This window comes from Trypanosoma brucei, chromosome 10, assembly GCF_000002445.2.
Source record: "Trypanosoma brucei brucei TREU927 chromosome 10, whole genome shotgun sequence".
Classification (NCBI taxonomy): domain Eukaryota; phylum Euglenozoa; class Kinetoplastea; order Trypanosomatida; family Trypanosomatidae; genus Trypanosoma; species Trypanosoma brucei.
This window is the reverse complement of record NC_007283.1, coordinates 1572819-1594859: the sequence shown is the minus strand read 5'-3', so window position 1 is coordinate 1594859 and position 22041 is coordinate 1572819. Positions and strand designations below refer to the sequence as shown.

Below are 22041 nucleotides of genomic sequence, written 5' to 3'. Positions count from 1 at the left end.
ATGGTGCGATTGGCACGGAATTGTGGCGGTGGTGGTTTTTTTTTTCCCACTTCCCCGCTTGACTCAACTGCCATGGAACGTTGGCAGCTTTGAAGGGGCAGAGAGGGAAAGTAAACTCGAGCTCCACGTTTGACACCGGTAGCAACGCGTTAAATAAGTAAAGTAAATATGGTTCAATTGTGTTTCGAGTGCGAAAAAATTTTGCCAATCGCCTATCGGATCGGACATGCACAGATGCGTGGGTACGTGTGCTCCCTTCCTTTTCTTTCTTTTTTTTTTACTTGTCAAATATATATATGTATATACGTATCCCGTTCTTACTGGTTTGTGGCTACATTATCTTATTTTTTCGATGAGCCGGCGATAACGTGTGAGTGCCATCGTGTGGTGCGCGTAGATCATCTATTAAAGGAGGAAAAGAAAAAAAAATCGTTCACAGCAGCGTGAGCAGACAAGGTATAGGTGAGGTGTGATAATGAATGATTATTTAGCGAATGAGCTGGTCCTGAAACTGGGGGTTCATCAGTATGCTCACATCACGAACGACAACGATAATGGTACGGTTCTTATCACCGGACCGATGACGCGCACGCTAGGTTCAGACGAGCGGTTAACCAAACCAATAACCCCCTTTCATGTGGTGCCACATGGGCACTACTGCTGTATTGAAAATCCTCACGAAGTAGCAGAAGATGGCGTTACGCCTGTCTGTGATAAGTCCGGACAGGTGAAGGTGTCTCTCGGAAAGCGGAAGATTTTTGTGGGTCCCCTCGCTGTTCCATTGTACCCTGAGGAAAAACTCGTGTCGGTGGAACCCCTCACGGTTCTCGACACGAATAGTGCCCTTCTTGTGCGCGTGATACATGACTACACATCTGAGGGTGGCGTGAGACGATCTCAGGGCGAGCGTTATTTGTTTAAAGGTCCCGGGACTTACTTTCCCCGCGTAGAGGAGACGCCACTAGAGGTGCGTCACGCTGTTAACATTAAGAAAGGGTGCGCAATTAGGCTACGTGCTTTGGAATTGTTCACTGATAGGACCGGACGTACCCGTAAACGGGATGATGAGTACCTTTATCTGACACCGGGGTCGTATTTGTGCGATGTGGATGAGCAGTTCGTCGAACACGTCGAGCCGCTTATTATACCCCCTGATGAGGCGTTACATGTCGAGGTGTTGCGCAACTTTGTGGACGAGCGGCCCAATGCCTTCAACAGAGCGCGCCACGCCGGGGAGGTGTACGTTGTCACCCACGAGGACTGCCCCATGTTCGTGCCTCATCCAAATGAAAAAATTTTGCGTACTGTTCACAAGATGCGCCTTACGGACAAGCAATACGCTGTTATTGTGAATGCTTCTAAATCTCGGCGGCGTACTATAACCAACGTTTCCTATTACCTGCAAGTCGATGAGGAGGTGGAAAATGATGCAATACATGGATGTTATCTTCTTGGTGAGGGACAGGCACTTCTTTTGCGCGCCCTTGACATGTTTCAGGACGAAAGTGTGGAGCCACCAGTGCAGCGTGTGGCTGAGGACCTTTGGTTGCTCCACGGGCCACGGGAGTATGTTCCGCACAGTTTGGTGGAGGTATGCAAGGACAAAAATGGTAACGACATACGGGAACGCATTCTTTTGTGCGACGGTGATGGTATTTATGTGAGAGACAAAACCACGGGCGTAGTTAGAACAGTAACAGGTCCCGCAGCGTATATGCTTGGGGTTCACGAGGAGTTGTGGGAAAAATCACTTCCTCCGGATGTCGAAGGGTGTTTGCAGCGGCAGCTGTCTCCTATGGAGGGGCACATTGCTGCGGGACAAGGACCAGTGCTCGTTCCTCGTAATCTAGTGAGGAGTGCGTACAAAACAGTGGTCTACAAGGTTCCTCATCGGAGTGTGACACAGCTATACAACTACCGGACAATGAAAACCCGCACCATTTTTGGTCCCGACCGCGTTACTTTGGAGCCAGATGAAGAGTTTACAGTTGTAAAACTTTCGCTACCCTCGTCTGATGGGACAAGTCCCGCGAAATGCCAATCTAAGGAGTCCAGCCGTGTGAACGCTCTACATCTCTTCCTCGGCCCTTCGAACGTAACAGACATTGTCCACGTCGAAACACGGGATCATGCCCAGCTTGCCCTACAGCTGTGCTATGCATGGCATTTCGATGTTGCACACGGCGACGAGGCCGCTGCTCGTAAGTGCTTTGGTGTAGATGACTTCATCGCCGACGCATGTTCCCTTATTGCCGGGCGCATACGTGCCGCTGTTGCATCCCTTCCTTTTCAGCAATTTCACAAGAGCAGTGTGAAGGTGCTTCAGCAGGCGGTATTTGGGATAAATCCTGTCAACGGCGATCCCATGAGTGAACTCCGATTTGACGCGAATAACTTTGTGGTTACTTCCGTTGACACTCATACAATGGAAGTTCTCGACCCCCGCACACGTGAAGGCCTCCAAAAGTCAGTAAAAATTGCTATTGAAATGTCAACTCAGGCCCAAGAATCGAGTGCACAGCAGGTTGCACTGGCACGTGAACAACAGTCTTCCGCCTTGCTTGCGCAGCAAAAAATGAAAGACCAGGTAGAAAATGAGACCCAGAGGAAGGCCCTGTTGGAAGCGGAGGCGAAGAGTGCTGCCACCATATCTTCAGGTCGTTTCAGATCAGCCGCTGATTCTGCTGCGAAGGCTGCCAGTGTGGAAGAGGAGACCAACCTAAAGTGTACACGCGTTCGTATGAAGAGTGAAGATATTATGAATGGTGCGCTGTGCGAGATCGAGCAGAACAGGCGGACTCAGGAGCATCAATACGAAGCGGCTCGAGCTTCTCTCGAACGTGAGTTTAAGCGAGAGCTCTCCAAAATTGAGAATGACAAGTTTGCCGCGGTGATGAGCGCTCTGGGCCCTGATACGGTGGAAGAAATTGCGAAGGCCGGTCCCGAACTCCAAGCCAAGCTGCTGGAAAGTTTGGGACTCCAGGGATACTTAGTTATGGATGGCAGCACTCCCATTAACCTCTTCAACACAGCGTCAGAGTTGACTGGTCATGTGCAGCAGTAACTAACGTGGTGGAACATGGCTGCTCATTTTGTTGCTGATGCACGTCCTTCGCGTGCGCTGTGTGTTCGTTTTTTTTATTTTTCACCGTAAGCGGTGCGTGTGTAACCCCATGACCGAAGTAGTAGAAACGAGGATGTATTCTTATATACTTCCTAAACAGCTTTTCGGGGGTCATTTCTGTGCTGGCGCGCCAACTGCCATGTCTCGTATTTACTGAGTATTCGTACTTAGTGATCATTGTCGCCACTCACCGTTGTTCGTAGAGCCTCTGTCTTCATGTTTCGTTGTGTTGGTCACTTCTTTCAATAACTTCTTTTTTTTTTGTCGCGTGCAGGCAGTGCATACAAGGTTCATCTTGTGTGGGAGCTTGCTTTTGCGTTAGCCACAACTGAGGACGGCCGTTGGGTGAACCGTGTAAGGTCATTGAGGCACTACACCTGTTTGCACCATTATCCTTACTGTGTCTTTTCTGCTGGCTGGTGAGGGCGAAAAATGTTTCGGTTGACTGCTGCTTCACAGAAGAACCTAAACTCATGGTATACGAAAGGCACTATGCGCGGTGGGGTACCCCGCATTTATTATGCGTGGATGCGACCTGGAAGTTTCACTCGGAGGCGCTTCGAGAAGATGCGTAATCCATTCGTCGATTTAGAAACTGGTACCTCTCTTTACTTCCGCGATACACGTGATTCAGCTGAGGCTATAGCACATGCTGCTGACTCTAAAGGTATTAAAGGTATGGATAACGCTATCGATCTCTATAATGAGTACCGCATTGTTCCTGATCTTTATCCAGAGGGGTTTCAATGGAAGCACAAACTAAATACAGAGTACAACCAGTGGCGGTCTAACACGTGGTTGACACCAGACCTCATTCCAAAGGAGCATCGCGGCCGGTTCTTGTGCAACTTTCAACTAAATATTGTAGCATATGATATGCGAGTGGTCAAGTTTAGTCCCAAAGACCACCGCCAGTGGATCTATTGCGTTCTGTATGTGGGTAGCGGCAAAGGTATAGCCGGATGGGGTCGCGCTGTTGCCCCAAGCACTCAGGAGGCAAAGAAAGAGGCTATTAGGGAGGCTTTTTCCAACATTATCGCTGTGGATCTGGAGCAGGAAGGTCCCATGTATCCGGTCCGTGTTAACGCCGATGGCGTGCGCGTTTTGCTCTATCCTGCCAGACGGATTGTGGCCAACTTCCGTGTTGCTGACATTCTCTGCGCATTTGGGTTTCAGCATGCCGGGTGCAGAATCAACTTGAAAGCGACAAATAATCCCAAATCACCGACACACACTGTGGAGGGGGTCTTTGAAGCGGTCAAGGCACTTAGAAGTGTGAGTGAAATAGCGGCGAGTCGTGGTAAGGTGCCGCATTCCCTCATTTATAACATTTATCCGTATTTGGAGGAAATACGTCGGCGTAAAGGTATGATGGCAATGCACCCACCGGGGAAGGATGGGTTGCTAATGCCCGACCGTGTTGTGGACAATCGTCTACCCGATCACTTGAAGAAGGGATACTATGACGATGTTTACTGGAAAGACTTCTTTGCCGGAAGTGACGAACACCTTAATGAACCGCGCATGGGACTGCGGGGCGATGAGATGCGGCGCCGACTCGAAGAAGCACAAACTTCACCGGCACCCACAACGGCAAAGGACACTAGGCGACGGACGCTGGAAGACGTGTTGAAGCGATTGGGTAAAACAACTAGGGACCTCGGTTCGATACCAATTGTGAATCCACGTGTGGATGTCGGCTTGCCAACACACATAAAACGTAACTACCAGTTACACTGAGGGGCCACATGGGTGGACCTTTCCTTTATCGAGTGCAAAACAATCTTATGGGAGGCTGTGGATATTTGATTGTTACAGGGGTATGTGTTATTTGTGTGAGTGAATTCTGAGAGGTTAACCGTGATGTGCTTGCATTTTGGCAGCGGGCGATAAGCATACTGGTCACATCCTTGTTTGCTTACTTCCACCCGTAAAATACTTCTAAATCCAGCACCGTTACAATATTTCCCCCTACTCATGACTTCGTGTAACTTCATATAAGGAGGAGACTGTGTAGTCTCTACGATCTGCACATTGTACATCAAGCAATGGTTAAGGAGAAGTTGGCGGGAGGAAAGAAGCGGCCAAGGGAGGAGTCGCTCCGTACCATACCGCCTAACCAAAGCATTGGCTCTGAGTTGCTGGACAACGAAGAGAGCAAGGATGTGACGTTTAAGTCACTTGGGCTGTGTGAGGAGCTTATTGGCGCGTGCAAAGAAGCGGGCTGGCGCATGCCGACGAGAATTCAGGTTGCAACAATTCCTGTTGTCTCCGAGGGGAGGGACATCATTGGCGTTGCGCAGACAGGCAGCGGGAAAACTGGAGCATACGTTCTGCCCCTCGTGAATTGGCTTTTAACGCAAGCAAAGGTTCCTTATCTTTCAATTCTAGTGATGGTTCCCACGCGCGAGCTTGCACAACAGGTTGCGGCACAGTTTGTTATGCTCGGGAGCAGCGTGGGCCTGCGTGTGGCGACTTTAGTTGGTGGGGCGGATATGGTTGATCAGGCATGCGAGTTGAGCCGGCGGCCGCACGTTGTTGTCGGCACGCCAGGCCGTGTAAAAGATCACCTGAACAACACGAAGGGGTTTCAACTGGTCAAGCTTCACGCACTTGTGCTCGATGAGGCTGATAAGATGCTAGAAATGGACTACGAAAAGGAGATAAACGCCATTCTGGAACATCTGCCACACAACCGCCAGACACTTCTATTCTCTGCCACCCTCAGCACGAAGATCGACCGTTTGCAGAACGCATCGCTTAATGACCCCGTTCTTCTTGAGGTTCATCGCAAAAACACAACTGTGGACACCCTCAAGCAGTATTACGTTTTCGCTCCGTTTGCGCAGATGCTTCCTTATCTTCATTTGTATCTTACGCGTGAGTCCGGGAACCACATTCTTGTCTTTTGCCGCAGTGCCGCGTTGGTACATCGCATCACGCTGACATTACGAGTGTTAGGCCACCAGGCATTGCCGCTCATGGGTCGCATGGATCAGAAGAACCGTAACATTGCCTTAACAAAGTTCAAGGAGGGTAGGGTGCGCATCCTTGTGTGTACAGATGTTGCGCAACGTGGTTTGGATATTCCCCGTACAGATGTTGTTGTCAACTTTGCGCTGCCGGACCGAGTGGAAGATTATATCCACCGCGTAGGGCGTACGGCGCGTGCTGGGGCACAGGGAAAGGCTGTCAACATTATCAGTCAATATGATATTGTGTTACTGCAGAAGGTGGAAGCGTCGACGGGTGTGAAGTGTGAAGAGTGGCCCATTAGTGATGGTGACGTTGCTGCTGTACTGCAGCGTGTAGAGGACGCTGAGCAGGAGGCGGTGAAGGAGATGCGAGAGAGCGACCAGGAGGCGAAATTTGAGAGGGAAGCGCGCCAGTTAACTACTGCAAGGAGGGCAAAACGGGAGCGGGGCGACAACGATATGGGTTACGACGATGCAAAGCATGGCACGGCCGACTTCTCTACGCTGCGTCTCCGTCGTGAACACGAATCTGTCTTCCAAATGACGAAGAAACAGCAGCACAAGTCACTCTGGGCAAAGCGGCGAGAGGTGCGGAAGCAGATGAAGTCATGAAAGTCCCGCGAGGGTCGTTCGTTGTGAGCTTCAGTCATCTTTATCTCCGGCCTGAAGGCATAGTTGTGACGAAAGTAATCAAAAATTTTAATGCTGTCTAAGTTTCCCCATTTGTGCTTTAACGACACGTTGTAGTGCTAGCGCATGGCGCTTTTGCGTACGTTGGGTGGTAAACTGCCTCCTCGCTTTCCCCTGACTTGCACTACTTATTTCTGCATCTAGTTTTGTTCCTGATTCTGTTTCTTTACTACTTGTATAGCGTCAGGGCGCCTCACATACATAGTTTGCTCGTATCTGTCTTCACCATTTGTTCTTGCGGCGGTCACTTTTTTTTTGTTACTTTGTTCGCAGCCATTTGTTTTAGGTGTATCCACTGTGTCTGATGGCTGATGCTTATCGAGAACGTGCACTTCCCACGCTCTCTGTTTTAGAACGGCTGCGTTGTCTCCGTCGTGAACACGTTCCCTATGCTTCTCACTACTGTGAAGAGAACGCATACAAACTCGTTGAGGCACTCTATCGAGATTTTTCGCTCCCCGATCACGCTGTTTTTGCGGTATTCATTAGCAACGACTGTAAATCCACACCGGTATGGAAGCAAAGATTAGGGAACGGGAGGTGTCCGCTAATGTGGGACTATCACGTGATAACTCTTGTTAATGTGGGCGCAGGTGACGAGGGCGGCATGTGGGCGTTTGATCAAGATACAACGCTACCGTTCCCATGTGAGGGACTCCGTTACATCGAGGAGTCTTTTCACCCGGAGATGCAATTGGACGACAAGTATCGACAGCGCTTCCGTGTTGTTCCGGGAAGGGATTATCTGGAGTATTTCTCATCTGACCGCTCCCACATGAAGGATTTTGACGCTGCCCAGCCCCCGTGGCCACTTATTAGGGGATGCCGTGCGCCATCTGACATGCGGCTAGGTTTGTATGTGGATGTGCACCAAAGCAGTAGCGGTGAAGATGTGAAGAAAGAGCAGGGCTGTGGGAAAATTCTTAGTATCGCAGAGTTAATTAGTTTTGTGAGTCCATAGTTGTTACGCCGGAGCTTGTTTGTATATTTTTTAAAAGCTGCGTGCTGGTTTCGGAAAAAGGGGTGGGGACAGAGGTTAATGTTCTTCCAGTGCCCACCACCCTCCCGCATTTACCATGCGGCTGACTCATGGCTCGCGCCACTGTTGTCGCGGGTAATGCCATCACGTATGGTGGTTAATGTAGTTTATGGCTCGATATATATATTATATTATGTTATATTATCTTCGTTTCTTGCATCAGCAATTGTCCCCCTTGCTGTGTACGCGTGGTGGTGGCGCATTATTGCCCGGAATCGGGTGGTCAAACGAACTCGGGAGTGCCATACCGCTTGGCTACCTGGAGGTTCCGCGTCATTACGTTATTGAGGGCGTGTTGTGGTGTTGTGGCCCTCTTCCTTTACTAGTCGAGCGGATGAATCCAAGTAGCGGGGCACTGCGTTCTCTGCTTTCCCTGCCTTCTGGCGTTATATCTTCGGACATTTACCACACGGTGATTATGGTGAGTGCTTGTGTTAAAAAGGCTTATCGTTTCTACTGTTATGTGTGCTTGCGCTTTTGTTTTACAGCTTTACGCGCCGTTTAACTACTCTATTTTATCCATTTTTGTTTTTCTACTTGCTACGCGTATCCTTGTGCCCCGCCTTGCGCGCTTACCGATGGAGACGCAAAGTTAAATAAAAGGTGAACTTTTGCGGGGGTTCTGTGTAAAGTTTGTAACGGCAGGAAGTTGGCAGCAGAGTTGCACTATGGGTGTGGATGACGTAGGCTCTGCGGAGGAGATACCGGAGAAGAAACGGAGGCGCATGCGACGCCATCGCCCGAAACGTAGGATAAGTCAAGCAACTGAGGCGGACGACGAAACCCTTACCTTTGTTGGTGAAGAAGGTGGGGAAGAACAGCAGGAGTACCCAGTGGATGAAGAAAAGGCGGCATCCATGCCCGATGTTGAGGGGGAAACGTCTGGACGTCGTAAAAGGCAACGAGAAGAGGAACCGGGGAAGTTAGAGCAACCTGAAACCAACGGTCCGCCAATTAAAGTTTCAAGGGACCGAGAGAAGTATCCCCCTGTTTCCGACTACAGGTCGCTGAAGTTAAATCCTCACATAGTAACTGCATTGGAGAATGACTTCAAGTTCCAGGAGCTGACAGGCATTCAGGGACGATGCATTCCTGCTGCCCTTGCCGGTCGAGATCTCCTTGCAGAGGCAAAGACAGGCTCTGGTAAAACTTTAGCTTTTCTTATCCCAATAGTGGAGATCATCACGCGCGTGGGTTTTCGTCAGCGAAGCGGAACGGCTGCAATCATCATTGGGCCAACGCGTGAGCTGTGTCTCCAGATTGAAGGAGTGCTGCTGAAGCTGCTCAAACACTTTAACGGATCGGTAACGTTCCTCTGTTGCATAGGCGGAATAAGTCGGAAGCAAGAGGCGTTTAAACTTGTGAGTGGCATGATGGTTGTGATGGCCACCCCTGGGCGTCTCTTGGATCATCTTAAGCTTACAACGGATTGGTTAACAAAGAATTTACTCGTTTTGGCCGTCGATGAGGCGGATCGTGTGCTTGACAACGGATTTGAAGATGATATGCGAGAAATTGTTTCTTTACTGCCCAGGCAGCGACAAACGTTCTTGTTTTCTGCGACTCAAACAACTAGGGTCGAACAGTTGGCTCGCGTGTCGTTCTACCGACCACCCCTGTTCATTTCAATGAAGCGTAAGGAGGACAAGGCAACCGTTGACACGTTGGAACAGGGTTATGTTATTTGTCCTTCACAGCAGCGGTTGCTTGTACTGTATCACTTTGTCAGGCGGAATCTGAAGAAGAAAGTAATCGTTTTCTTCAGCAGTCGCAATGCTGTTAGTTTTCACTGCGAGTTGTTTAACTACATCGATGTTCCTTGCGTTGCCTTTCACGGAAAACAAAAACAACACCAGCGCTCGGCCACGTACATGCAGTTTTGTAACGCCCCTAGCGGCGTGCTCTTTACCACAGATGTAGCTGCCCGTGGTCTCGACATTCCGCAGGTTGATTGGATCGTTCAATTTGACCCACCTGACGACCCCGTCAAGTACGTCCATCGCGTTGGCCGTACCGCCCGTGCTGGTCGCACAGGGAATGCTCTTATGTTTCTTCTTCCCCAGGAGAAACTGTTTCTCAAGTATCTGCACGACGACGCCCATGTGTCAGTGAGTGAGTACACATTTGATCTTAATAAGGTGAAGGGAAATGTAGCTGAGCAGCTGGAGCAGCTTGTGAGTGCCAACTACTACCTGCGCAGCTCCGCACGCCTCGCGTATGAGGGCTATTTGCTCAGCTACAGCAGCTCTCAGTTAAAAAACGTTTTTGACATTCACAACCTCGACCTCGCCGCAGTCGCCAAAGGCTTCGCCCTAAGTGAGCCACCACCGCTGAAGTTGGATCTATCGCAGTCCGCTGCGCACATGAGTAAGAAGTCGCGGCATGAATTCCGCCGGATGATGGAATCCAAGGATAGTCAAAGGCGGAGGCTGAACGAAACTACGCTGAAGAAGCGCCGGGAGAACATCAGTGGTGAGTGGTAGGGCTCTCCCGAAGGGTTAACTTGTTGTAAGCGCTCACACCTCTCTCAGCAGTCCCCTGTGCACGCAAACAACGGACGTGGTTTACCTGCTGAGGGCGCTAATTTTTTTAACGGATAACCAGCGGAGGAATTAAGAACAGCAAAACTTCCACGGTAGAATAATAAATAATCAGAAGCCGTTTCGTGCCATGCACGTTGAGTATCTGGGTGCTTGCACCGAGGCTGTTGACAGGGGCGTAAGCAGCGGTGATCATGCTGACGCCAAGGGTAATTTTCTAGTGTGACGTGCGTATGTGCTTGGCTCTAGGTTGGGTTGTGCCTATGTTTTTGATCCTGAGGTTGCACAGTTTCGTTTTTCTACGCACCATATCAGCTAACGTGAGTGATTTTGATTTCGTTGTTAGGTGGACAAAAACGTGGCACGCTACCTACACAATAGGCACATGTTTCGCGGTCATCCTACGTTTGGTCACGTGTGCTGCACACCTGGCCCCGAATACATGCCTTCCATTGACGCTTGCTAATTGATAGTCTTTTCACGTCACTTCCCCTTTCTTTTCTTACGTACTTCTCCTCCCTTTTTTTTTCCGTTCAATTAAGGCGTTGTCACAAGCCGGCGATTAGACGTACCGGATCTTGTGCGTGCCGTCACCTCATCATCTTACGCTGAGGCGTTGCCCGGGCACTCAGTTGCTTAGTAGTGGCATCGACCCAAAAGAACAGGAGGGTTCGGTCGGTGGGAGAAACGGCTCCTCTTTGCTAGAACAGAGGAGGTGTTTCGGAGGTAGGAGAAGGGCTAGTGAGCAGCGGATTACCGGGGAACTCGGAACGGAAGCTTCGTTGAACGCCTGGAATATCTGACGCCGGACCGATCCTCGGTCACGTGTACACTAAATTCGTTTGAAAGGCCGCCGGTCTGCGGTCTAAGGACATATTAGAAATACTTCTTTCACCTCTTCTGCGCCATGGCTCACAGTGGGGCCAAACGAACGTCGAGGAGCGGTACTAGCACCCCTCTAAGAACTCCGACACGGCGGCGACTGGAGCTGCACAATGCTGCAGTAGATGAAGCATTTGAAGAGGAGGATGGAGAAGGACAGAGGGAGCCTCATTTTGAGCGGACACCGAAAACCTCTAGACAATCGGTGAGCGCATCATTAGGCGATGGCTTGGGCAGTGGTGGTACAAATCATGGATCTACCAGTAGTGGGGTTCAGCACCCCGAGGGGGCACTAGCGATGAGTGACGCCGGGGAGCGGCCGGTGGTTTCACCACAGGTAGCCAAAGCTGCAAGTGCTCGGTCTGTAGAGGGCATTATTGATTACTCGCCGTCACTCTGCAGTGAGCAATTGGAGGTTCATGGGTTTTCTCACCTTCGTGAGTCCATCTCTTTTGGACTACCTCAAACTCGTGGGAGTGTGCCGGACGTGCGAAGTTCTTGCGGGGTATTGGAAGTGGGAACCACTCTGGTTCCCCATTCGACTTCACGTAGTAGCGCTCTTTCATCACATACATCTAGTAAGCAGTCTCACTTCCACACGCGGCAATCATCTGACGGAAGGCGCCCCAAGCACGGGGGAAGCCGCAGTGATCTTAGTTTTCTGAGCACACGCAGTGCCATTGCGTACCTTAAGAGCACTGCACCCGCAGCGGGGGTGGGCTCCCCCAAAACGAGCGGGCGTTCAAGCCAGGCAACGCCGTCATCCAATTCGTTCTCGAGGTCCACGCTGGGGCCCCTCGAACTCTCGCCCATACCGAAGGAAAATAGCAACCCGCATGGCAGACGTCGCAATGGCTACCTCCGCTCTAGGCACCAGCCACCACCAAGCTGGCCACCCGTTGACGTACCGGTGGCCGTGGCAAATTGTAGCTCTTCTACTGTATCCGTCACTGAAGTAGGGAGAATAGACTCTGAGATGCGCAGGGAATTTCGACTCTTTCTCGCATATTGCATCCGCATTGTTATCATGTTCATAGTAACGTGTAGTGCTGCTTCGTTCGCCTTGTTTCTTGCAGCCCCATTGGTGGTCCAGCGAAGCGGAAGCGATGGATTGTTTGTGCGGCAATATGTGGAGTCAGTTGCGGAACTTCAACTGATTTACGGTGCACCGTCCTCCTCCCTAACGTCGTCGGAGGCAAAACAATTATATCTCCGAATGGTTAGCGAGTCGCTCGAGCGACTCGACCAAGCCACATTGAATGCAAGACCGAAGCCCAGTGAGGGACCCAAGGTGCACGAGCAGTACTACAGCAGAATGACTCGCGCGTACCAGGCAGTGAGGTACCGCGTAGCGCTGTATGCGCGCAGTCGCCATCGAAGCTGGTTCTACCGTAATGTGCTGTATCCTTTGCATGATGTGTGGAAATACGGCGTCGTGCGACATGGCGCTCAAGTGACTCGGGAGGATTGCCAGGAGATACTTTTGTATTCGTTGTGGGTACGCATTGTGGACGTTGCTGCTTGCTTGCGCCAGGATGAGAACATGCCGTGTCCAACACTGAATTTCCTCAAAGGGGAGGTGCGTGGTAGCACAGGGCCAGGAGGCCCTGTGCTACCAGTTGCGAGCGGGTATCCTTCTGAAGGGAATGGGGTCCAGGGGGAAGTTTCCTCTAAAGCTCTTTTTGCATTCGTGGCGAAGAATTTCCGTCACAACAACCGAGAGTATAACCACCTGTATTTTGAGGGGGGTATGGGGAGTGTGTTCTTCTGAGAATATCTTGCCGCGTATGTATACTCTGGGGCATAAGTGCTCGTGCGACGAAACCGCTGCAAGACAGTGTGTATCCACTGAGGTGTTGCTTGCTCGTTTATATGCACTCTCAGGTTGTGATGTGACTGTTGGCGTGCCACATGGTGGTGGATTTGTTGTCCGCATGCCTTTACATGTGTTATTCCGTAATTTCTCTTCCCTGCGGGGGTGTTGAATCACTCAGGCATCACCACCTCACACCCTGATATTCTGTCATTGACGTGGGATTATCCTTTATATGTCTAATGCCTCTTTCTTCCATTTTACTCAGTCTGCACGAACCCCCTTTCCATCTGCTCATGGCGTTGGTCATAACCCGCCCCCTCGTTTAACTCGAACTTGTTACACTGTGCTCTTTTGAAGCCTCTAGGATGAACCTACGTGGTGATGGGAGTGCGCAAAAATACGCCTCTGTTCCGACGTTATATAATGTAGTCGTTCTTGGATGTGAACGTGTTGGTAAGAGCACCTTCATTGACCAGGTGATGAAAGGGACATTCCGTAGCGATTACGTGCCGACGACCCTGGAGACGTTTATACACAGAACGACAGTGGACGGCAGGAATTATGTTTTGCATCTATGCGACTCCTCTGGAAGTGAGGCGTTTGTGCGCCACCGGTTGCTCTATCTCGCGCGCGCGGACGGTGTTCTGCTTTTCTACTCAACGACGGACAAGGAGTCCCTAGCATCTGTAGTTGGGTGGGTAAAAGAGTTGAGGGAAGCGCGTCACAATATTGGGGTTAAGGCTGCGATGCCCATTCTGCTGGTGGGAACGAAGCGGGACGACCGTCGTAGTCGTGTGGTCACTATGCCAGAGGCGGAAGCCGTTGCAAGGTCATGTCTCTCGGCACTTTCGCTGAAGATGCAGCACATGAACAGGAAAAAGGTTGTGGAGGCTGAGGGATTTGCCAAACTGGTGCGTGACGCGATTTCTTCTACACTTCCTGTTGTGGAAGTTTCCGCGTTACGCACAAATGAGGTATTGCATGCGTTGCGTATCATGATTCTAATGATAAGTAACTTCTCAAAGAGAAGACTTCCCGCGCCGGTAACCTTGACCTCCTCGATAGAGTTTGCTACACCCCCTTCCTTGACGCCGTGTTTTACATCGTTTGACGAACGACCTGGCAGTGCATTCTTCCGTATGCGCTCTCCCATAAGAGCATTGGGGGAGCGATCTAATATTGCCGTTGGAGGCACCACATCACCGAGTGCTGTGGTTGTAAAGCGAACTCCCAGTTTGGTGGGTGTCGCTGTTGCATCAAGACGTAATTCCGCCGCCCGAAGAAATACCGTTGATGCCGTGCGGGGACCAACAGAGTGCGAAGACGGGAGTGCTCCCTGGTGCTCGGATGTTGTATTGGTTGGAGGGACCGAGCCAGAACCTTTTTCAGCTTTGCATGAAAATGGATACTGTGTATCTGAAGGTCCCCCAAATCAGACGGAAACACAGTCTACGCTTCTTCGTAGCCTTTCACATGATGGAGAGGTGCACGCGTGTGGGTTGGAACGTCAGAAGAAGCGGGAGCTGTCTGGTCGTCGCCGGGAGGTGGGATGCACAGGTTCGTGTGTAATCATGTAGAAAGTTTATCGTTGTCAAGTTGTCAATTCGATGTCATGCAGTGAATTGGTTTGTGCTGTTTGAGATCATTTTGTGGGTTCTCGACCTCTGGTTGTGCATTGGTTCTTTTGTTTTGCGTGTGTGTGACTGTACATTAATACATATTTTTTTTTGTACAGGTTGCAAGCACGTGTTGTACCGGTGAAGGGCCAGTTTGTTTTGATTTTATGTCTTTTTTAAATGTTTATGTCTATTGTGGTGCGTTTCGACGTATCGGTTGTAAGTGTGGGTGCCGGGACAGAAGTAATGTGCGAGTATTGACATTTCTTCTTTTTCCAGCCCTTAGTTTGCGCTACGTTTCTTATATATCTCTTCCTTTCTTTCCGTCTGGTTATCGCGTTTAAATGTCTCGTTTTACCCACTATTCTTTCCACGTCTTCTTTTTTTTCCCTTCTTATTTTCATCCGACCACTTATTATTGTTTTATGTGAGGGCGACTTCTCTTTTTCTTTCTTTCAGGAGTGGTTGGGTGTTGGAAGACGACTCTGCTCCCTGTTGTAGTGGGGCTGCTTGCGTCCGTGGCAATAGTTTATTATTATTATTACTATAAATGCCTTTCATTATCCGTATGCTTTTCTTTATTTATATGGGTTTGTGTTTGCGTTTGCGTCGTGTGAATGTTGAGGGTTCTCGTTGGTCTTTTGGTAGGGAACCGAATGCCGTGTATTTGGGGTCATTTTGGGGAAGGGGAAATAGGGTGATTGAGGGGGGTGGGGAGTGATTTGTTCTTTTCCTTATTGCTATTGTTGTTGTTGTTTTTTGGTTTTCGTTTTATCTTTTTCTTTTGTACCGGGGATAGTGCGAGGGTATCCATTGGAGCAGGGTGGGGAAAGGGAATTCATGTGTTATTCATACAATTAGTTTTTTTAAGTATTTTTTTAAAAAGTTTATTCTATGTGGACATCTATATTTGTGCGTGAAATGCTATTCCTTGTTGTTATAATTGTTTGTTTGTTGGGTGTATCATCGTTCCACGTGCGGTTTATGCATGTAGCTTTCTCCCACCACAAAATATATATATATATATATATGTATATTGTACACTACCGCCAGGCTTCCTTTTTTAACCCCATGAAAACGTTTCGCTATAGGGGGTGGAAAGGAGTGGCGGGGATGAATGACGTGTTGTTGACTCTTATGGCTAAAATAGTGATAATAATAATCGTAGCAATAACAATAGGCGTGTGCTGATAACAACACTTATTTAAATACAACAAAAATTTTTGTTCTGCCGTTCGTCACCGGTATTGTCACTGCTATCATTGTCAATATGTTGTTGAGTCTCTGTCATGAATACTCGGTTGTGGCGAGCGGTGATATCCCTACATGCCGGGGGTAAAGGCAAATAAATACCAAACTGAGGAGCTGCGTGCGGTGGATGTGATAAGGATAAAACGCTCTTTTTTTGTTTTTATTTACTACTTACCTACATTTTTTTGTTTTATCAACTCCCAAACCTCTGTTGTTTTGCTCCTTCTTTTTTCTGACGCTTAGCACGAAATATTTAGATATCCGTCGCCGGTGCCGAGAAGAAGTGTCAAATGTTAACTGTAACGGAGGATAAGATCTCCATCCCTCTTATACCAGACGCGGAGTTATGTGATGTTCGTATTGGGGTGACAGATCCGGCGTTGTTTTTTAGCATCAAGCTTGAAAAACCCTCGCAAGTGTTGATTGAGTTTCAGGAATTTAATACGGCCTCGCGGTGCGTGCTGCTGCTGAGTCCAACGGACCCGCATCCAAGTAAGCACACGGCCGTATGGAAGCACCTTTCACCAGATCCGAACAAAATGTTAACTATTCTCCCAGCGGATCCTTCCTACAGTCTTGGAACTCTTTACCTTGCTGTGCGTTACGTGGAAGACAACGGGAACTCTTTCATCCGCCTTAAACTGACACTTCGCGACAGCTACGAGGCGGAATGGTATTCGCTTATCAACAAATCTTTGTACTGCGGCTCGTGGTTAGGTTTCTACTATCATGGCTTTGGTCGTGTAATATATGGATTAGACGCCCGTAATGTTGAAGAGGGCGCAGTGAGGTGGAGTGCACATAGTTTAAGGAAGCAAAACTCGAGGTCGTACCGCCGAGAGGAGGCAACTCCTGTGGCGAGGGCGTCGCTACTCGGTGTGTCTCGTCGTGAGGTCAGTTGGTCCATCATTGCCTTGCCTTTGCTTACAGCTGAGGTGTACGAAGGGGAGTGGGTAAATGGGAAGAAGGAGGGTCTTGGTGTTTACCAGTGGTCAGACCGCTCGTACTGGGGAATGTGGAAGGAAGGTATGCGAGAGGGGTTTGGCGTCTTTTGTACCTCAAATGGCCTTCATTACGAAGGAGAATGGCACCTTGACAACAAACATGGTCTTGGGAAGGCATTTTATCCTGACGGATCACGGTATCAGGGACATTGGGAGGACGATGTGCGCTCAGGAGAGGGGTTGTTTGTGTACTCAAGTGGTGTTGCGGTGACCGGAAAATGGGAGAATGATGAACTTTGCCCCGAGGTCAGAGCTAACTATCCCGATGGGTCCTTTTACGTCGGAGAGTGGACGAAGGGCTGCCGGCATGGAAATGGTACCCACACCGATGCCCCCGGGAACGTTTTCGTTGGAAAATGGGAGGACGACAAACGCACCGGTGAGGGGAAGTTGACTTTTGCAAATGGCGTCGTTTGTGTAGCCGACTGGGAAAACGGACAGCGGCAAGGGGGTGTGTTCACATTTCCCAATGGCGAGGTGTACGTCGGAGGCTGGAATGATGAGTCACTTTGTCGGGAGGGTATCGGCTGCTGTACGTACCCCAATGGCGACAAGTACGAAGGGAGTTGGAAAGACGACAAGAGGCACGGTTTTGGTAAGTTTGTTGAGACTGGCCTGAATCGAAGTTACGCCGGAGAGTGGTTCAAAGGGGTGCGCTGTGGTTTGGGCGTTCAACGTGCAGTTGATGGAACATATCACGGAGAGTTTGAGGATGACGTTCGCTGTGGAGAGGGCTATTACCAAGGGTGCAACGGGTCCATGTACAGAGGTAGTTGGAAGGGGGATCGCCAGGTGGGCCACGGTATAGCATTGGAAGGAGAGACTGGCACCCAGTATGAAGGACTGTTTCTTCTAGGAAAACTAGAGAGCTATGGCACATCTCGCTCGGCAGAAGACATTTATGAGGGAACATGGCTAGATGGCAAGCGACAGGGCGTGGGAGTTGCTTCCTTCCCCGATGGAACCGTTTTGCGGTGTCTTTGGCATCAGGGAGCGTCACAGGATGGGTTTGTGCACTATAGGTACAATAACGGTGATGTTTACGAGGGTGACTGGTCCAACGGGGGGCGGTGTGGTAGCGGGACGTTGCGGTACGCAGACGGCTCGGTGTACGTCGGTGAGTGGCGTAACGACAAGCCGCATGGATGTGGTTGCTTCACTGATGCTTGCGGCGAGACACATGTTGGTGAGTGGTGTAGTGGCACACAGAAAGATGTGCGGGGAAAGATCCAATTTATCGATGGAAGTATGTATGAAGGTGACGTGTGTAATCGCCGGCCGCACGGGAAAGGCCGTCTGTGCTATCCCGATGGCACTGTGTTTGATGGGACATTCAAAAACGGTATTTACGCTGCCTAAGATCCCTATCAATGCAGGTTGTTTGAAATCGCATGCTGGAGAAATGGGCATCGTTGATGTGTTTGCTGTACGTCGTTGGAGGGTTCGTGCCATAGGACTTGTCTCGCTCTCACGTGCTCCTACCGTTAGTGTGACGACCTTTTCGTCTGACTTCTGCCAATTTCATTGTGATGTGTGAACTCATATGTACTTTGTGACATGCACATTCCTCCATCCACGCGGTGGTGTATGGGGCTTGTGTTATTAGTTTGATGGCCGTACAAGCTCTCTCCGCATTCACATCTATTGCACTGTCTTTGTTGCTGTTTTTCCGGGCCTTCTGGTTGCGTTGTTTACCGAGTGTTTGCTTATAACAATGGTGTTACTATGCAATTCACACCATCACGTGCCTTCCTGCGTCGAAAATTGTTGGAAACGTAAGGTGTGCGCACTCACTTTATGATGTATATATTTTTTCTTCGTGGTGCAGTAGATGCATTAGAGCTTCGCCCCGTAACGAGGTGATTTGTCTATGTGTGTGTGTATCTTATTGTGCATGGAGAGGTGGAGCATTACACTTGATCGCTTTATGGATGCACGGGGCATTTACGTCATCCTTCGATACACGGGGTTGGTGCGGGGTTTCGCCGTTAACTTTGGGTCCCCAACATGAAGGTGGGAGATATTCGTCTTCGAACTCTCTTTCTTTTTGCACCAACATTCTGATTGCTTACGTGCATGTCGGTAGTGTTTTGCCCCGACATCGCTTGCAAATGTGCCTCACGGCGATATCACCATCTATGGAGCCTTGACGGCGCAGTGAAGATGTATGTTGTGACCCTTAATGACGGCTATTACTCTTTGTTATATGGCTGAGGCTGGGAGTAAGCGGTGTCTGCGCCTTCTTTCTTGTTGGTGTTTCCCCGGCACGAGCCCACAGACCTGCAGTTTGGTTGACCAACTTTCGTGGTTGTACTTCATTACAAATGTTCGTTTTGCGTAACTCCCTCCTATCGGTGTCGTTAACGTTATTGATATACACGCATTTCCTAACTATCGTTTGCTTTCTTTCCCTACGACCTTCTGTATTCTTGCTTGTCCTGTGGTTAAGGATTAAAAGGGTGTGCGTACGTAAGGCAAAGGGTGAGAAATGGGGATTGCCGGTTTTTACCTGTGGTTGAAGCGTTGGTACGCATCTTGCATGGAGGATGTTCCGCAGTGCGTGGTTGAAGCCGCTTCGAAGTCGTCTCCACCTCCAAAGGAGTATATGCAGTCACATAAGTTCGACAACTTGTATTTGGATCTGAACGGGCTCGTTCACCCATGCTGTCACGATACGTCTCCGCTACCTGAGCCCGAGTCGGAGGAAGAAATGTTTGAGCGTGTTTTTACTCAAATAGATCTTGTGTTTAAGGTGGTGAGGCCACGGAAATGCCTTATTCTCTGTGTGGACGGTGTTGCACCACAGAGTAAGATGAATCAGCAGCGAAGCCGGCGTTTTCGCGCTGCAGAGGAGCGAGCGGAAGGTGAAGTGATGTCGGCGAAGTGTGCCGATGTGTTGTTAGAGAAGGGCCTACCTTACCCCAAGGTGAGGGAACGTTGGGATCACAATGTTATCACACCCTCAACACCGTTCATGGAGCGCCTGGGTCTTGCCATTGAATGGTTTGTTGTGAAGAAGGTAAATGAGGACCCATTGTGGAAGAAAGTTGCCGTTGTCTTTTCCGATGCACACGTCCCCGGTGAAGGTGAGCATAAGATTATGCAATACATCCGTGGTCTTCGGATGCAGCCGGGCTACGATCCGGATACGTCTCACGTTATTTATGGCATGGATGCTGACCTCATCAGTCTCGGACTCTCGACTCATGAGAAGAGTGTGACCATTTTGCGAAACCAACTCAACGAAACGTTCAATGCAGCTCATGGAAAGTTTTGCTACTTTAGCTTGGTTAAATTTCGTGAGTGTTTGAAAAGGGATTTTGATGGCATTAAGGAGATGAGTTTCGAGCGTGTCGTCGACGATTTTATTTTTTTATGTTTTTTTGTCGGGAATGACTTTCTTCCGCACGTTCCCTTAATATCGATCAAAACGAGAGGTGTCGAGCTTCTGTTAGACCACTACGTTAACGAATTTGCAAGTCACTCGTATTTAACAGATGGTGGAGAGGTGAGATTTAAAGCTCTGTCTTCGTTCTTAGCTCGATTCCTGAATGACTATGGTTCTGTCTTGAGGGACGAATCCTCGTTTGGGGAGCGAGCGAAAGAGCGAGGGAGAGGCAACGTGGCGGAGCGGGTGAACAAATACCAGGTTGAACTCAAAAAGGTTTTGGCAAGCGTTAAACGTGACAAAACCAATGCCCAGGAGGTTAGTGACACCGCTCACAAATTGATGGTGTCTGCTTTGAAGGAACGAGTGTCATTTGTTGGGGACAAAGGTTCACTAGGTTTTACGTATCACGACGAGGATTACCGAGATAAGTACTACCAGAAGAAATTCGGATGGGACCCTGAGAAACGGTCCAAGTTTGAGAAGAGAGTTAAACGCTGTTGTGCGGAGTATTTGCGGGGAACTCAATGGGTGATGCGGTACTACACATCTGGTTGCCCTTCGTGGAACTGGTTCTATCCGTATCATTATGCCCCATTGCTGGACGACTTGGCTCGCTTTACAGACTCAGTGGACGTTGAGTTTGAGCGAGGCACACCGAGGCATCCCGTGGTGCAGCTGCTTGCGGTGTTACCGCGCATGAGTGTTGGGGGGCTGCCCGTGGAGTTGCACGGCGCCGTGTTAGATCCAAACTCTGTCTTCGGTCCATTTTACCCAGATCACGTGGATGTAGACTACAGCGAGGCAATTTTTGCCTATCAAGGCGTGTTGCGATTACCTTTTATCGACTGTAAGGAAATCGAAGCTGCCTGCAATACCCTAGTCGAGCTTCAACCCGACTCCGGCGTTACACTTTTGATATGCAACAGCGGGAGTAAGTTAAGCATCATGTTGGAGGAATACTTGGGGGGAGTTCCGAAGAAGAAAAAAAGGAGTTCTATGAAGCCCATCCCCACCGAGGTAGCTGCGAAGTTTCCCATTGCCGGGCGAGTTGGTTACTATAGGAATGAGTGGAAACGCGACGTCCAAATTGTGTGTCCCGATGCCGCCATCGCAGAGAAGACGGCACATGGCGGAGCGATAGAGTGCAATGCGGCCCGCTGCTACCGCTATGAGCTCGACGAGCTGGCGGTGTACCGCCCCGAACTTCTGTTGAAGTACGGAATGGATGGGCCACCAAAGGCCGTGACGGCTGAGGAGGTATCCGTCGGTGATGTGGCAGCTCAACCTGAGGAGACTACAAATGTGAAAGATTCTTCCCCCGATGCACAATATCCGGAGACAGCTACAGTTGCCGGGGAATGTTCCACTCGACGGAAGAAGCGGGCGCGTGTAGAAGTGCCGCCTGCTGACCCCTTCAATGGTAGTGATGATCCACCACAAAAGAAACCTCGTCTCAAGAAAGCTGCCAAGAAACGGGGAGCCGACAGAGTCATTGGGCGCTGATGTGGATTTCTCTGCCTTGTCGCATCACACACAAAAAAAGAAAACTAAGTTGTCCATAGTACTTTGTTGGAAGTGACGTGGCACGACATGCACGGGATATCATCTCTTCCACACTAATCTTGCCACTGATAGCTTGTCTGTGCTCTTTCCTTAGATTTTAATATTGTAACACGATTCGTCGGGTGGTGTAGCAAGGGAGTTTGCGCATAT

General features: G+C 49.7%; 10 protein-coding genes across 10 annotated transcripts, besides 3 other annotated features; all 10 read left to right on the top strand.

Moving 5' to 3' along the window:
• Positions 1-475: 475 nt before the first annotated feature.
• Tb10.70.0520 (major vault protein, putative) lies at positions 476-3064 on the top strand (the record flags this gene model as incomplete). Its single annotated transcript, XM_817780.1, has 1 exon — positions 476-3064. One exon carries the CDS (start codon positions 476-478, stop codon positions 3062-3064), a length of 2589 nt encoding a protein of 862 aa, XP_822873.1.
• Positions 3065-3556: 492 nt separating this feature from the next.
• Tb10.70.0530 (hypothetical protein, conserved) lies at positions 3557-4864 on the top strand (the record flags this gene model as incomplete). Its single annotated transcript, XM_817779.1, has 1 exon — positions 3557-4864. The coding sequence occupies one exon, from the start codon at positions 3557-3559 to the stop codon at positions 4862-4864; it is 1308 nt and encodes a 435-aa protein (XP_822872.1).
• A 308-nt stretch (positions 4865-5172) lies between these two features.
• Tb10.70.0540 (ATP-dependent DEAD/H RNA helicase, putative) lies at positions 5173-6711 on the top strand (the record flags this gene model as incomplete). The annotated part of the gene is made up of 1 exon (XM_817778.1): positions 5173-6711. The coding sequence occupies one exon, from the start codon at positions 5173-5175 to the stop codon at positions 6709-6711; it is 1539 nt and encodes a 512-aa protein (XP_822871.1).
• Positions 6712-7093: 382 nt separating this feature from the next.
• Tb10.70.0550 (hypothetical protein, conserved) lies at positions 7094-7750 on the top strand (the record flags this gene model as incomplete). The annotated part of the gene is made up of 1 exon (XM_817777.1): positions 7094-7750. One exon carries the CDS (start codon positions 7094-7096, stop codon positions 7748-7750), a length of 657 nt encoding a protein of 218 aa, XP_822870.1.
• A 187-nt stretch (positions 7751-7937) lies between these two features.
• On the top strand, positions 7938-8333 carry Tb10.70.0560 (hypothetical protein; the record flags this gene model as incomplete). The annotated part of the gene is made up of 1 exon (XM_817776.1): positions 7938-8333. The coding sequence occupies one exon, from the start codon at positions 7938-7940 to the stop codon at positions 8331-8333; it is 396 nt and encodes a 131-aa protein (XP_822869.1).
• Positions 7951-7973: a microsatellite.
• A 163-nt stretch (positions 8334-8496) lies between the features above and the next one.
• Positions 8497-10311, top strand: Tb10.70.0570 (ATP-dependent DEAD/H RNA helicase, putative; the record flags this gene model as incomplete). Its single annotated transcript, XM_817775.1, has 1 exon — positions 8497-10311. The coding sequence occupies one exon, from the start codon at positions 8497-8499 to the stop codon at positions 10309-10311; it is 1815 nt and encodes a 604-aa protein (XP_822868.1).
• A 964-nt stretch (positions 10312-11275) lies between these two features.
• On the top strand, positions 11276-13021 carry Tb10.70.0580 (hypothetical protein, conserved; the record flags this gene model as incomplete). The annotated part of the gene is made up of 1 exon (XM_817774.1): positions 11276-13021. The coding sequence occupies one exon, from the start codon at positions 11276-11278 to the stop codon at positions 13019-13021; it is 1746 nt and encodes a 581-aa protein (XP_822867.1).
• Positions 13022-13431: 410 nt separating this feature from the next.
• On the top strand, positions 13432-14643 carry Tb10.70.0590 (small GTPase, putative; the record flags this gene model as incomplete). Its single annotated transcript, XM_817773.1, has 1 exon — positions 13432-14643. One exon carries the CDS (start codon positions 13432-13434, stop codon positions 14641-14643), a length of 1212 nt encoding a protein of 403 aa, XP_822866.1.
• A 760-nt stretch (positions 14644-15403) lies between these two features.
• Positions 15404-15470: a sequence feature (A-rich).
• A 223-nt stretch (positions 15471-15693) lies between these two features.
• Positions 15694-15719: a microsatellite.
• A 504-nt stretch (positions 15720-16223) lies between these two features.
• Positions 16224-18296, top strand: Tb10.70.0600 (hypothetical protein, conserved; the record flags this gene model as incomplete). Its single annotated transcript, XM_817772.1, has 1 exon — positions 16224-18296. The coding sequence occupies one exon, from the start codon at positions 16224-16226 to the stop codon at positions 18294-18296; it is 2073 nt and encodes a 690-aa protein (XP_822865.1).
• Positions 18297-19425: 1129 nt separating this feature from the next.
• On the top strand, positions 19426-21831 carry Tb10.70.0610 (5'-3' exoribonuclease XRND, putative; the record flags this gene model as incomplete). Its single annotated transcript, XM_817771.1, has 1 exon — positions 19426-21831. One exon carries the CDS (start codon positions 19426-19428, stop codon positions 21829-21831), a length of 2406 nt encoding a protein of 801 aa, XP_822864.1.
• Between the last annotated feature and the right edge of the window lie 210 nt (positions 21832-22041).